Source organism: Calypte anna, chromosome 8 (genome assembly GCF_003957555.1).
Source record: "Calypte anna isolate BGI_N300 chromosome 8, bCalAnn1_v1.p, whole genome shotgun sequence".
NCBI lineage: Eukaryota > Metazoa > Chordata > Aves > Apodiformes > Trochilidae > Calypte > Calypte anna.
In genome coordinates, this window is record NC_044254.1 from 29858726 (window position 1) to 29873733 (window position 15008).

The 15008-nt window shown below is 42.8% G+C and overlaps 1 protein-coding gene across 3 annotated transcripts in view; it reads left to right on the forward strand.

Annotated features, from left to right (window-relative positions):
- The window catches only part of MIER1 (MIER1 transcriptional regulator), a 31836-nt gene extending 17112 nt beyond the window's left edge, over positions 1 to 14724 (forward strand). The window contains exons 4-13 of one of the 3 annotated variants that reach the window (XM_030454823.1): positions 897 to 1064; positions 3545 to 3677; positions 4958 to 5022; positions 5335 to 5407; positions 7352 to 7503; positions 8042 to 8123; positions 8799 to 8893; positions 9176 to 9303; positions 10889 to 11028; positions 11847 to 14724. In XM_030454823.1, the coding sequence (XP_030310683.1) occupies positions 897 to 1064; positions 3545 to 3677; positions 4958 to 5022; positions 5335 to 5407; positions 7352 to 7503; positions 8042 to 8123; positions 8799 to 8893; positions 9176 to 9303; positions 10889 to 11028; positions 11847 to 12172 (1362 nt within the window). In that variant the 3' untranslated portion in view covers positions 12173 to 14724. The other 2 variants (XM_030454824.1, XM_030454825.1) reach the window with 2 other exon arrangements.
- Positions 14725 to 15008: the final 284 nt, after the last annotated feature.

Here is a 15008-nt window from a genome sequence, read left to right on the forward strand (position 1 = left end):
GTGGTACAAGTCATAAAGTAAGTCATTTGCAGCCCTGGCAAATAATAATTTTATTTTTAAGTGACTGCAATTGATAGCAGTTTAGGAGCCACTAAATTTAAGAGCCATCTGTATCATCTGAAGTGTCTCTTTGGAGGGGACCAGCAATCTAAATATATAGATTTTTAAATGTGCATGGAGAGGTGCAGTTTTGTGTCATTTGGCATTCCAAGGCAGGGCTGCAGAACTCAGTGGAAGTGTCCCTGTAGTGCAGCTCCCCAGGTGAAGATGCAGCTCCATGTTCAAGGCAGGTACTGCAAGTTCTGGTCCTGATTCTTGGAGACTTTGCAAAAATCCCTGCCTTGCACCAAGACATGTTCCTGCCTGCAATCACCCTCAGCATCTTGGCTGGCTCTGGGGAGCCGTTGCTGCTGACACGTTTTATCTGGTTTTGCCACAAATATGTACCAAATGCTCCTGTTTTTCAGGTAGTTTTGGGGCTGTAAGGGAACAGCAGTGTGCATTCCAGCTCGGGCTGTGTGCTGCAAGGGTACCACCCAGCCAGGTCTGACTTCAGCACTGCCTCTGGGTTGGTAAAGAAGCAATAGACAAATCCCAAGGGAGGGATGGGGCACACAACACTTTTAATGAGCTTTCTGGCCCCTTTGAGGGGGGGTGGGGGTTATGTGAGGTCTGCTGTCAATTTAGAAAGGTTTAGGAAGCAGTTGTGCTGTGTAAAACCCCAGAGTCTCCTGAGGAGCCCAAAGCTGGGGCTTTGCCTCTCCATTCATTGTGGCGTGGCCATCCTTGGCATACCTGCTCATCACCCATCTGGTGCTGCCCTCCTGCTTCAAAGGCACAGCTCTAAGCTGGCTGCTTCAGCTAAAATCTGCAGTTTTTGTTCCAATGTTTCTCAGGAGAGTGACATGCCCATCCAGGAGCTCCTCAGCCGCTACGGCTACGACGGTTCCATCCCACTGCAGGAAGAGGAGGAGGAGGAAGATGATGAAGAAGAGGAGGAGGAGGGAGAAGATGATGATGATGTTGATAACGATGACAACAGTGGCTGTAGTGGTGAAAACAAAGTGAGTGTTGGCACTAACTTGAAACTGGTTTTCGTGCAGCCCTTCTGGCTGGAGAGCCACTGGAGATGCCAGCTCAGGGCAGCAGTAACTCAGCACATGGTTAATTTCTCTACTGTTTATTCTTAATTACCCATCTCTATTTCTCTTCATTGTTCTTAATGCCATCTGTATCATTCCAAACTATGGCTGTGGCAAATTAAAGTACGTACATTAGTAGAGTTTCATGTCAGAAGGGATGGTAATTGTCCTTCAAAAAGAGTCTGACTTCAAAACTGAAGTTATAAATGCCCAAAGGCACCTTCAGAGATCTGGCTGGATACTTGTTCCAAGATGAAAAGCTGATGTACTGAAACTGAAGAGTGAGCTGTGGAACTGAATCCAGTGTGTCTCTCCATGCTGGAGGTGGCTGCAAGGTTTCTAGCCTTAGCATGTTAAATTGGGGTTTTCTAGCTTGGCAGCCTTGGTTATGCTTAAGTTGTTAATGCCTCCAGTCTCTTTGCCAGATGTATAGATTTGAACTTTTCATTTTGGAACTTTAATATCCTGTTTTGTGTGCTCTAAAAATAAATTTTCTGATTTTAGCAGTCTTTTCTACTCATCTATATCATCTATATATATATATTTGTAACAATCCTCTCCTGCCATGGGCACAGCTGTAACATCTCCATTACTGGTGGCATTCAGAGTTGCATCCTAAATTCCATTAAAATATGAAACCCTTTGTGCTGTCAGTAACAAAAAAGCTGAGGCATTAGTGGAAGTTGCATTACCTAATCTGGCTTTAAAAAGGGTACATTTTGTTCTTTGATATCTTACCCTTTTTAGAATCCCTGGAACGTGACACAGAGATGAGGAATGATGTATCTGATTCAGAAAATGAAGTTCTGAGGGTTCTCAGACTCCCTTGCTCTATAAGATTGCTGCTTGTGTGGGTTGCAGAATTCAGAAAGCAGAAAGATACATCTGAAAAGACTGAAGGAGCAGGGGGAAACTTGCATAACATGAAGCATGCCAAATCCAAACAAGGCACACAAGTGGTTTATTTTGTTGTGTGTCATGACAAGTGGTGCTCCTGAGGTCTCACTTCCCTCTTGTGTCCTTGCTGCTTTCATTACTTCCTGACACAGCTTCCACCCCCTCTGTTCTCCTGACCTCCTCTGTAGTTCCCCAGCTTTCCTACCACCTGATTTAAGGCACTATCCTTTCTCTTAAATGGTTAAAATCTCCTGGGCTGTCCCTGCTGTTAGCAGCTGGAGGAATCCTCTTTGTCCCTCTGTAGGGCACTAACCAAGAGGTTGTAAATCCTCCAGATTCCTTTCTGAATTCCACAGTCTGGAATTGGAAAGTCAGGGGTTTGGCTCCTTCCAGCCCTGTGTGGGCAATGTGTGTTCCCCTCCTGCACCCCAGATCTGCTGGGCTTGGAGCAAAGAGGAGGAGAGGGCAGAAGGAGTGCTAAAAACCTGGTGGGGGTACAAGGAGGAGAGCTCTGAAATGTTTACATGCACTCAGCAGAGAAGCAGGGAAATACAGCTCTGGGGGTGGAATAATTTGATAAATCATTCAGGCTTTCTCTGCAAGTGTTCATCTTTCCACAGCTTATTTAGCTCTACTGTACTTAGCTATTTCCTATTTTTAATCCCCTTTAAGCTGCACATGTGATAATACTCTGGGTGCTGGATAAAGGTAGACACAGACATGTGCTGTGCCTAATGCTGCTGGGTTAGAACAAGGAAGTAAGAATGTTTACAGCATAAAACATACCGACAGCATGCATTGAAACATTAAATATTGTGTTGTTTTTAATGGTATGATTTTAATTTTCCTTAATTGTAATAATTCCCTTAGTTATTCTGGCTTATTGTCTAATGGAGAAACCTGTGCTGATTTGGGGCTTTTAATGACTTAATGCACATACTGAAGTCTGTTGATACTCTGTTCCAGTGAGGCTGAACCATGCTATTGGCATTCATTTTATGGTACCATTTACATTTGATTAAGAAAAGTGTAGCCAGCAAATAATTTATCCCTTTTTTATTGAAAATTGATAAGGAAGGGTTTTAAGGACCAAAGTAAAAGCTAAAATGAGATGAAAACTGCAAGGATTTGCTTGACTGATTAAAAAAACCCTAGGCATTATATTTAATATCATTTACTGGTTGATATTTCAGATGTATGGGTTAGAATCAGTGTTAAATTGCTGTGCTTTCCATCCTGGTCACTGGGGGGTGGGATGGGATGGGATGGGATGGGGGATGGGATGGGGGGATGGGATGGGATGGGATGGGATGGGATGGGATGGGGTGGGATGGGATGTGTCCCCACATTTGCTGTGGCTCAGTCAGGACAAGCCCCATGTAACCAGTCACTTAAATCAGATAAAAGATCCTTGGGTTTGATATATTGACAATCTGAGGAAAAACCACTGCCAGAATAGTGTTTGTGCCATAGCTGATCTCCTGATTTCTTTTGTGTTTTTAAAGGAGGAGACCATAAAAGATTCATCAGGTCAGGAAGATGAGACACAGTCATCTAATGATGACCCAGCAGCCTCTGGTGCCTCTCAGGATCCCCAGGAGATAATTCGCCCTCGTCGATGTAAATATTTTGATACAAGTATGTACAGTTTCCTGCTCAGCACAGACACCCCTCCATGAGCCACACGTAGGATTCTGTGGCTGAAATTTGCATCTTGGTACCTCTGATGGTTCTCTTCATCACACAGCTCTTGGTTCATCCTGATGCTCAAAAGAGTAGGAAAGAAAAGTCCTATTTGTAGTTGAATGCTAAATCCCTGCAAATTGTATAAGGACAGCAGGTGTTCTCTCCTGCAAAAAGAAAGGATTACATTGCAGGATGAATCTGAATTTCATGGGGCACAGAATCATGACAAGGCCCAGTGACACCACTTGAGGTACTTGTTCAAAGAAAGTGAGAGGACAACTGAAGGAGAAAAATCCCCAGCATTTCCTAGAAATAGATTTGTTCAAGATCACTAACACAGAAAACAAAAGCACTGCAGTCTGGAAAGAGCTGGGAGGTTGTTAAACCTGAAGTAGTGAAGGAGGAGATAACAAGAAGAAAATGGCTTCAAGAATTCCACATTCCAGTCTCAATGGGGTCTGAAGCCTTTAGCACTGAGCAGCCAGGAGGGCCACTTGGACAAGAGATATTTTTCCTTTCTTTGATGGCAGTGACTGTCACTGATGGTTTAATTCCTACTCTTCTGTGTTTTAGCCTACAAAAATTCAAGCAGAGGTTCCTCATGATACCTTACACTTGATATTTATTACTCAGGACATTGCAGAAGGCCATTTTCTAAACTGGGGTTTATTTTAATCTAGAAACTGCCAGGAACCCTCAGCATGTAGCTCTGCAGGGGATTGCAAGTGTCTGTCTTGCTGTTCAAACAGAGCATGAGCATGAGGCAAGTGGACTGCATTAGGTTTGGGGTTTTACAGAGTGTTCAGGTGTGTGTGTCACTACACAGGTAACTTTAGTGCTGCTGTTGTCTCATCCCAAACATAAACCTGCAGTTGCCTTCAGTACATTCTGAGTGGCAGCTCCTCTGGGTCACAGAGCTAAACATTTTATCAGTCCTTATCTGAAATAATCTCTTTTAAATGCTGCTGTTCATCTCTGAGCAGCTCATCCAAGCCTGGTAAATCCCAGTCAGACTGGGACTTGCAGATGGCTCTGCCTGAAGTTCAGTGGCAGCTGTTTTAGGGGAAAGTGTTGAATTTCACATGGTAAATAACATCAGCATCCAGCCTGCTGAACAGCCCCAGCAAAGTGCTTCCAGGAGGTGCCTGCTTGCAGAAAATCTGGGTGGGGATCATCTCACCTGCTTCCCCTCCCAGATCATTGTGGGTAAATGGTTGAACAATTTCTTGTAGATAGTGAAATAGAAGAGGAGTCAGAAGAAGATGAGGACTATATTCCCTCAGAAGACTGGAAAAAGGTAAATGCAAAGTGCTGTTCAGAAAGCCTCTGTTTCATGAATAGTGGTTTGATTTGTTACCTACTAACTGAGCTCAATACATCACCCAAATCCTCTCCAGTTTTACCCCATAAATAAAAATTGTCAGAAGGATCAGAGACCTCCCTGCACAGTCAGAATCCCATTTCCATCTAGTTCCCTTTAATTGTATTTTTAGACTGGGAACACTGAAAGTTGTAAGGGGGAAACAAGATGCAGTCATCCTCTTCTTTGCTAACAAAACCATCACAGCTGTGGTTTGCTAAACTTCTTATTTCTGTTACTTCAAAACAGGAAATCATGGTGGGCTCTATGTTTCAAGCTGAAATCCCAGCTGGCATATGCAAATACAAAGAGAATGAAAAAGGTGAGATTATGACCATTATCACTGCCTTGGAGATTATTTTCTAATGGGGATAAATAAACAGTTTGATGGATGTCATGTGTCTTGCAAAAGGAAAGGACTTCTTCAAGTGAAAAAGCAGAACCATCACCTCAAGTTATAGCTCATCCTGCACATCACCATCAGAATTTGAGTCTTGGAAGAGGAAAAGGAAGGGTATATATCTGGTTTATTGCTGCTGAACCCCTTAATGTGGTGATTTACACAAGCTTTCTATGTAGCTTGCACTCTTCGCAGAGTGTATTGATGTAAAGCAAGATTCATAATGAAGAAATTGTGCTGCTGGGGTTGGCTTAACACACTGAAAGCAGCAAGAGGATACCAGCAGCTTTGGTTTTTCCCAGTTGGTAACTCTTCAGTCAGTATGGAAGCCTCTGGCTGTGTGCTGTCAGTATAATCAGTCAGGAAAGGTAGGCCCAGTTTAAACTCAGCTCTAAGCTTAAAAAAAACCAAAACAAGTTTTCCTGCTCATTGAGCCCATGACTAGGAGTTCCTTTACACTGCAGGTCAGTTTGAGGCTGTGGCTTTTGTAGCTTTATTTTTGCAAGTAACCAGCACAAAGCTCAGTGTGATGATGGATTCCAGTAGCAGCCTTGCTTTGAGCTCCTGGCTTCCAGCAGGCTCAGCTTGAAGCTGAGACTCACACCCTGTCAGCTCTGCACTGTGTAGCCAGGCAGCTTGGAGACAATGTAATTTAAAAACTACATGAGAAGTCAGGAACTTCCATCAAAGCCAGCAAATGGCAAATTGGCAAACCTCTGCTTTTTTAGCTCTGAGGTTTTTCATGCTTTCCTGCTTCTGTCTGAAAATAGAGCTTGAGCTACGTGGTTGCCTGACCTGCATAAATTACACTCTGCTGGTCAGTCACCTGCTTCTCCTGGTGTTTACTCACTTCTAAATGGCTCCTGGCCTCCAGTAATTAAAAAGCTAGAGCTGCTTGGTGCCTGGCAGTCACCTCTATCACAGAGTTTCTCTGAGCCTTGCACACTCCTCTGTGCAGGACTGAGATTTACATCAGAGCCACTGAGGGGGAAAATGAAATTTACACTGATCGTGCTAGGGCTGTTCTAGCTTTCTGTAAAACCCAGGGGTGTTGTTTCTCCTGCCACTTCTTGCTTTTCTGCTGTGTTCTGGATATAGCCTTTGACAGGACTCCAGCTGGAATAAGAACACAGCTTAACAAGTTGAAAAATAAGATGTTTACTCCATTGGAAAGCCAAAGGTGCTCCCTGAGCTAGTGGAGCCAGTGTTAAACTTCTTGTGTTTTCTTTGAGGACTCAGACACAAGCAAGGTCTGGATGCTTTCCTGCCTTTGTTTTCTAATAACTTGAATTTTATTTTGCTGTGCTGGCATTTTAATCCTGTAGGTTCTTCAAAATAAAAATGGGAGATAATTCAGAGGATCTCTCATTTGTCTGTGTTCCTCCCATTAATTTCTGCTTGCTGTGGTTTCCCTGCACTGAAAGCTCTGAATAAGGCAGTGGAGATTTGGTAGTAGTAACATTCAGTGATCTTCCCAGCATGGTTTTGGTTTGGACAGTATTTCTTGAAAGCAGTAGGAAGGTCTCAGCAAAGGTTCTTTCCAGGAGCTGTTCTGCCTTCAGAACATCTGTCATCTGGGTGTCATGCTCCCTGGAGAAGTGCTGGACCTTGCTGCTGGCTTTTGCCAGCTCTCTCAGATGACTTTTGCATTTAGTGACCCAGACACCTGGCAGTATTTCAGCACCTTTTTTGGGGGGTGTGCTTTTTGGTTGATGAGGTATCATCTCCCAGTCCTTGGGCTCACAGGCTGTGTGGATGGATGGTGGGGGTCTCCATCTCCCAAGGTTTCCCAGTCCTTTATAAGAGAGAATAAAGTTCTCTGCTGGTGGTTCAGCTTGCTTTTCTTTTTTCCTGTGGATTGTTCAGTGTATGAAAATGATGACCAGCTGCTGTGGAATCCTGACTTCTTACCAGAAGATAAAGTGATTGAGTTCCTGAATGAAGCATCAAGGAGGACAGGGGATGAGAAAGGGCTCGATGCCATTCCTGAAGGGTCACACATTAAAGACAATGAGCAGGTAGGGAGGAATTCTACCTTAATATTACAGGATTATTTTGATTTTATTTGGCTGCCAAGCATTGAAATTGTGCTTGAAACAACTGTGGAAATAGAAAGATGGTGTGTTTTTAACCTCTCAGCAAGTATTTAAAATGTTCACTTAGCCTTAGCATTGCTTTATGCATCAGTGCTTTATGTTACAGGTAAATAATTGTGTGTGTGTGAGTTCTGTTCCTTCAGGTAATTTTTTTGAGGCTATGTAAACGTGTAAATGCATCCTTTTTTTTTTTTTTTTTTAATTCACACAGACCCTCCAGCAATCTTTTGTGCAGTGGATGAAAATGTTAAAGTCCTTTACCAGGATATCTAATTGGTTAGGTAATTAGAGGTTTAGAGATCGAAACAGAGGAAATGCATCTTCCTGCTCTTTTAAATTACATTACATCCATTCAATGAGTTTCTTTTTAATCCTTTCTGATCAGACAGTGTGCTCCTGTGGCACAACATGAATCATGGGGTACCTGGAGTGTTACCTGTGTGTGTTTTCATCCTTCCAGGCTTTGTATGAACTGGTCAAGTGCAATTTTGACACTGAGGAGTCACTGCGAAGGTTGAGATTTAATGTCAAAGCAGCCAGAGGTGAGCACAACACTGAGAGTTAAGTCTCTATTATTCAACTCCCAGTTGTTACACAGGTGCTTGGTTTCTTTTTAAAAGACCCTGGTCTTTAAGATGCTTTTGGAGCCTTAAACATTGCACAGTTTGTTATTGAGCTTTATTCTCAGAGGGACAAGAAGCTAAGAGAAAACACAAGCTATTTTCCTTGCTCACTCATCTGGTGGTTCTGCTCTCAAACCTCTTGCTTTGCCAGAGTTTACTGTGCAAGAATAATCAAACAGAGAAGATTGGTTTGTTCTCCCCCAATTTTACCATGTATTTATTCATGACCTTCAGAGTCAATGAGGCCAAACTATATTAAGTTCTTAGAAGTGTGGCTGAGAGTTATCAGGGGTTTATCCTGGCTTCAGTGGGGCTGAGATTTCCACCCCATAGTGTGAGCAGCACAGTTTCTTATCCCTCCAGAGGTAGTGACTGCAGCCCCATTTCCCACCTACTCACTAGAAGGGAAAATTTTCATTTTTGCCCCAGGAAGTGAAATTTCTGGGGGTGGTTCTCATTTACTCAGTCAGGTGGTATAAGAAATACCCTGTATGTTTGCTGTCATTTAAGTTTCTTTTGTTAAGTATGTGCTTTATTGCATTTCTTCATCATTTATGTATATTCTTTGTATTGCATTTATTCTTCCTGCTGTAGAAGAATTATCTGTGTGGACAGAAGAAGAGTGCAGAAACTTTGAACAAGGGCTGAAAGTCTATGGCAAGGATTTTCATGTGATTCAGGCAAATAAGGTAAAGACTGATTTAAGTGTAGCTCTCTCCTTTTTGCTAAAGCAATTAATTGTAACTCTTCTCCTCAATTTCCTTCACAAATTCCCAGATTTACTTGTAATTTTTACTACATTTATGCCCAAGTTGTTCTGTCCATGTCCAAACCCCTCAGACTTGGATTTTCACGCCTTTTGATTTAAATGGTAGCTTGCTTTTTTGTTTGTTTTTTTTTTATTTTTTTTTTAATTTTTGCCAAAAAATGCCTTTAAATTCCTCACAGTTTGCATGGCACCTTTTTCCTAGGTACGAACAAGATCAGTTGGTGAGTGTGTAGCATTTTATTACATGTGGAAGAAATCAGAGCGTTATGATTTCTTTGCGCAGCAGACCCGCTTTGGAAAGAAGAAATACAATCTTCATCCTGGTGTAACGTAAGATGTGCATTATTTTCTCTGGCCTTTTACATGTTGGAGCTAAATCTTTTTTTTATTTTATACTGCTCTCTGGCAAGCAAGGGATGCCACGGTGCCTGTTGGCAGCAGGAAGACAGCCAAGGTGGAAGAAGAATTTCCGAATGTAAAACACGGTTTCCAAAGTACTTTTATTTGGAGTAAGGCAAACCATTCACTTAGTTTGTTTTCTGGTTAAATATATCACAGATGTAACAAATAGGTGGGATTTTTCTTTAAATGCTTGTTTCACTTCAAATGGATGTCTTTAGGCAGGCTTTGGTCAGGAGTTGCAGGGGGGATTTGTGGTACGTGCTGTACAATGCTCTCCACATGTATTGTTTGGCAAGAGTTCTGGCCAGCACAGTGCCCCATCCTGAGAGGTTTTTTTTTGTGTGTGTAAATAGGTCCTTTCCCCACTCCTGCTCTGCCTGGCATAGTGGCTGTGCAGAGCTCTGTTTTCCTGCCTTATATCCAAGCAAATGAGCCAATGTATTCTTCTGCCCAAAGCTATTTTAGTATCCTGCTCTTTCCACTGACATTCTCTGAGTCTTTCCACTCTTACTTTTCCTTCTCACTTTTTCTGGCTCCTCTGTTGAGCCTTCTTTTTAATATTATTGTTTCTTTAAGCATTTTAGAGCTGGGTGTTGGACCACTGAAGTGAACGTGCAGTATGACATGAAGAGCTGCCATCTGTGCCTTTGGCACTAGCCTGTGCCTGGCTTTCCTTAACCAGTTGTCAGGGACTGTCTGCCTTCTCCTCTTCTTCCATCTGGGTTTTGTTTTTCCTTTCTTACCCAAATTAGTAGACATTTTTGCTTGTTAATCACTCAAAACACACTCTGATTCCTTTGCAGTTGGCTGCATATGGTCAGCAGAAGTGTCAGTGTGGACCTTGCTTGACTATGCTGGAATTCTTATGCAGATAGATGTGGGAATTGAGGGTGCAGGATCAGTTCCACTGTGATTCTGTGTGAGGAGCTGTTTCTGGAGTTAATCCAGACTAATACCATGAACACAAGGGCTTTACCAACCATCTCTCATAAGAGATTCACTACTAGTGACCTAGATTGTAGAGCTGCAGCAGATTTCAGAACGTCGTATCTCTAACTCTGAAGTTTTTAACTTGTTTTTAACTTCACCCCTGTTGAGGTTGGTTGTGCCTGCACAAAAGCCATGAAAACACCAAACCTGAATGGTGTGTTAGCACTGCTTGCAGCACACTGCAAGAGCTTAGCACCAACCTGCCCCAGGGCATCACCTTGAAAACCCAGCCCACAGCATCACAACTGACAGAAGTTTCTGCTTGTGCCGGCTCTTCAGAGAGGTGACATGAGCACAGCCTGGGCTTCTATCAGCTGGCAGCAGTGGTTGGGCAAGAAAAATGTAGTTGGAGTGGCCAGTTAATGTGGGAGATCTGGAGGTTGCTCATTTTTTTGCAAAGCCCCAAACTGGGAACTGGTGACACTTCTGTGGTGTACGCAGTGAATCTCGGGTTTTCTGTACAAACCACCCCAGTCCTTGACACCCCAATAGCAATGCTGAACGTGTCCTCTCTGTCCTGTAGAGATTATATGGACCGTCTCCTGGATGAAAGTGAGAGTGCTGCTTCCAGCAGAGCCCCATCCCCTCCTCCCACAACCTCCAACAGCAGCACCAGCCAGTCCGAGCGGGAGGACAGCACGGCCAGCAGCAGTAACCAGAATGGTGAGTGGGTGTCCTGGCCCTCCTCAGGAGAGCCACCAGATCCTCACAGGTGACAAGCCAGGGGAAGAATCCAGCTTGCCTGGCTCAAAACAAGTTTCCAGTATTTCCTGAGGTTTTAGCATCTTTTAAGTTCAAAATGATTTGTTTTGTTCTTTAACGAAGCGACGTTTGCGTTTAGCCAGTGGTCACACACTGAGGATGAATCTGCAGACAGACAAATGTCTTCTTGTCCCCACAGGAGTGTAGTGTGACAGTGGCTTTGTCAAGAGGCCCGTGCAGGATATTTAAAGCAGCTGAGGTGGCAACTGGGCTGATGTCCAGTTCTTCTCCAGTGCTTGGCCCAGGAGCTGTTCTCACCAGCCGGGGGGCACCGAACGCCAGTTGGGAATGGGAACAGAGCCAGGGCACAACCACTCCTGAAGGAAGAAAACCTCAAAAGTGAGGGACAGCCCTTCTGAAGAAGCTGAAGGGAAACAGTAACGAGAGGAGGGAGGAGCTCGGGGGCTGAATCAGTTTGTGAAAATGGATTGGAAGGTACAGCAACTCCCCAGGTGAGGACAGTCCACCAGCTGCCTGTACAGTCCTGGGACTCCAGGACGTTTTCCTGGCTGCTGTTGCTTGTCAGGACTCCCATAAACTGCTGTGATTAGTCTGTCACTTGTCTGCACATGAATTGCTCCCTCATCACAGTGTGAGGATGCAGGGAACAGCATTGGCTCTGCCATTCAGCAGGACTGCTCAGACTTGGGCTTTGTTTGAGGTGCCACAGGTGGGTCTGTTAGTGCTGATGCTTCTGTCCTCTCTCTCCCATGACACAGGGGTGTCTGCTAACGGGCCAGGTGAGATACCAAATAAAGATGAAGCAAAAAGTGAAGGATTGCATGTAAATGGACCTTCCAGTGGCAAGAAAACACCTCACATGGATCTGGATACCAATGGGTATGAGACTGAAAACCTTTCCATTGACCCCAAACTTGCTCACTCAGCTTCGAGAAGTGAAAACGATTTTGAAGAAAAAAATGAAAGACCTCTAAAAAGAAGAAGAATTAACAGCAATGGAAAAGAGAGTCCAGGTTCTTCAGAGTTCTTCCAGGAAGCAAACTCACATGGCAAGCTTGAGGAGCTAGAAACTTTGGATGACTGAATACTGGGAGCTGATTTTATTCCTTGGAGTAAATTTTGGGTGTCTAAAATTTTCAGGGTTGATGGGTTACCTTACCAAATCCAGTTCTGTAAAACAGTCTGCTGAGGATTTTAGTATTTTTTTTTTATCCTACTACCTTCCAGTTGGCTCTTTTATTATTATTTTTCCAGTGCTGAAAAGCAGTAGGAGAATATTCCATTTCTCAGAGCTGACAACTGCAGTTCTGGGAACTCTTTAAGGCTCTTAAAAATTGAGAAACAAATCAGTGAGTTTCTGCAAAAAAACACTCCCAGCCTGACACATTAAATAAGAACCTTGTGTGTGAAATAATAATACACCTTTTAAGCATTGTACAAGTGAACAAAGCATCCTATTTGAGGCAGGGGCTGGTTCAAGAGTTGCAGGAAGTGAAAATAAAGAAATGAATCACAGAATGCCAGGAGGCACAGCAGAGGAGGCACAGAGACTCCAGAGAAAAGTGTCACCCCGTTGTTAAGGAACCCTTATGAATCCTGAAAGTTATGAGCACAACTATTTTTATATATATAGAAGTTTTAAAGAGGTAAAAATAAATAAACCAGGTCAGGTTTGTATGTGTAAAATTGTTGACATCAATGATGTCTTTCCATATTCTTTATCTGGGCAAAAGAAATACATTCTGTATTTTTCCAGATTTCTTTGTAGCCTTTGAAAGATTTTTACAGTACTTATGTCTTGATTGAACTGTCCTTTCTTAAAACAAAAGCTTGTATAATTTTTCTTAACTTGTACAGTTGGTAAACTTTTATGAGAGAATTGATACCCTGAGTCTAATGTCAGCTGCCTTTTATTTTGCTGAAGTCTTTTCTAAAAAAAAAAAACCAAAACAAAAAAAGAAAGAAAGAAACCCCAAACCAAACCAACTGACTGAAAAAAATGCTTTTTAGTCACCAACATGGTATTCTCTTCTCTGCAAACAGCAGCATTGGGAACGGTTACAAATCACTTGATCTTTGGAAACGTTTTTATTCTTCCTTCTGTTCCACAGCAAACAGTGATGCTAAAAACTTCTTCAGCCTGATGCTTGCCTTGCACAAAGCCTCTTGTTATAGATTTATTTTTTTCCTTTTGAGCTCAGATGAGTTTCATGGCAGCCAAAGGCTTCAGCTCCCTTAACCCTTGTTGTCCAGAATCAGGTGTTTGATTGTCCCTGGGTTTATTTTCTGCCCTGTCCCAGCACAGGAAGGGCAGGAAAGGGGTCAGGCAGCTGGTACCTGTTGCTGAAGATCTGAAAACTCTTGAGTGTTGGGGGATTCCAGGGGGAGCAGGAGCAGCATGGACACGTTTGTACCTTCAGCAGAGAGGTGGAGACTGGCGTGGGGCAGGAGTGAGAGGAAGGAAAACAGTTCCTAAGGGCAGGTGGAGGGGTCCTGCTCACCCCCCACCCCTGGACTCTTGGTGAGGTAGAGTTTACATCCATGAAAAACAGAAAGGTTTGTTTAAATACTGTGTTTTGGTTTCTTTTCTTATTAAGCCACAGCTACTATATTTAAAGAAAAAATACTAAAAATAGGAAAAATTGTTCATTTGTATAATTTCTGACTGTCCCTCTCCTCCTGGGGCTTCCAGGAGTGCTGTTCATTTTCAACTGGTTATTGTCTTTGCTTCGAGTTTACGATGAGTCTTTAAAAACATGAATTGCTTATATTTTGATTTAGACTTCATGAGTCTTTAGGATTCCAGTTTCAAATCCCTGGCTCTATGGTTTGAAACCCAAACCACCCACCTGCTAGGGGGGGGTTTGCTTCCCTTTCCAACTCCCTGTACTTGAACTTGATGGTCATTAATGAGCCAAATCCTCTGGCTGAGGGATGAATCCAGTGACTTTTCCATTTGCTTTACTGAGAGCCCCAACCATGGAGCCAGGTTGGGCTCCAGATGGTTCCAGCCCAAGGGCAGTGCGGTTGCTTCCAGGAGTCTTTGTAACTCTATTTTCAGTTTTAATTTTATGCTTTTTTTTTTTTTTTTTTTTCCTTTTCTTTGCAAGTTGGAAATACTTCTGAAAATCTATAGGAAATTTGTCTCAGGCTTGTGTGTGAAATCCAGCACTGTGTGTATCTTTCAGGAATGTTGCTTTGTTGTTTTTAATCTTCTTTTTTTTGGTGATACATAGACCTGACATTCCATAACCAACAACTCTGTAATGCTCAGCTAGACTTTAAGACTATTTAATTATAATTTACTTATTTTTTGGTTTGTTTATGCTGGTGTTTTATACAATACTTTGTTCCTGTTCTTTCAAACTGCAGCCACTATAACTTGATAAGTCATTGCACTACTAAAGCTATTTAAAAACTTGTAAAATTAGAGTAACTTTGGTTTCATTTAAAAAACAACAAAACACCCATCAGGAGCCCAGAGGTGTCTGAACATGTTTCCATCCCCCCTGGAACAGATCACAACTTTCCTGTGACTCTTGGGGATGGGTTTTGAGCAGGATGGGGATGGGTTCAGCTGGACAACACCCTCAATCCCTGCTGGGCTTTCAGAAGGGTTTCAACACGGGATAAAAAGAGGAAAAACCAAACCACCACCACACACACAAAGGATTTACAAATTAGTTTTATCCACTTTTTGCCACACACAGTAATTTTGCACTGTTAGTAATTCCCTTCTCTCACCCCCCCCCTTCCACCCTCCCTCCCCAGCTCCCTCTCTGCAATTCTGAAAAAGCTTATTAAAATATTTTTTTTTAAACATACACTGTTTGCATTTAAAAATTCCTGAGTTTTGGGGGGTTTGTTGGGTTTGGTGTTTTGTTTTGTTTTCTCCATCCAGCAGGATTCCTGCTCACAGG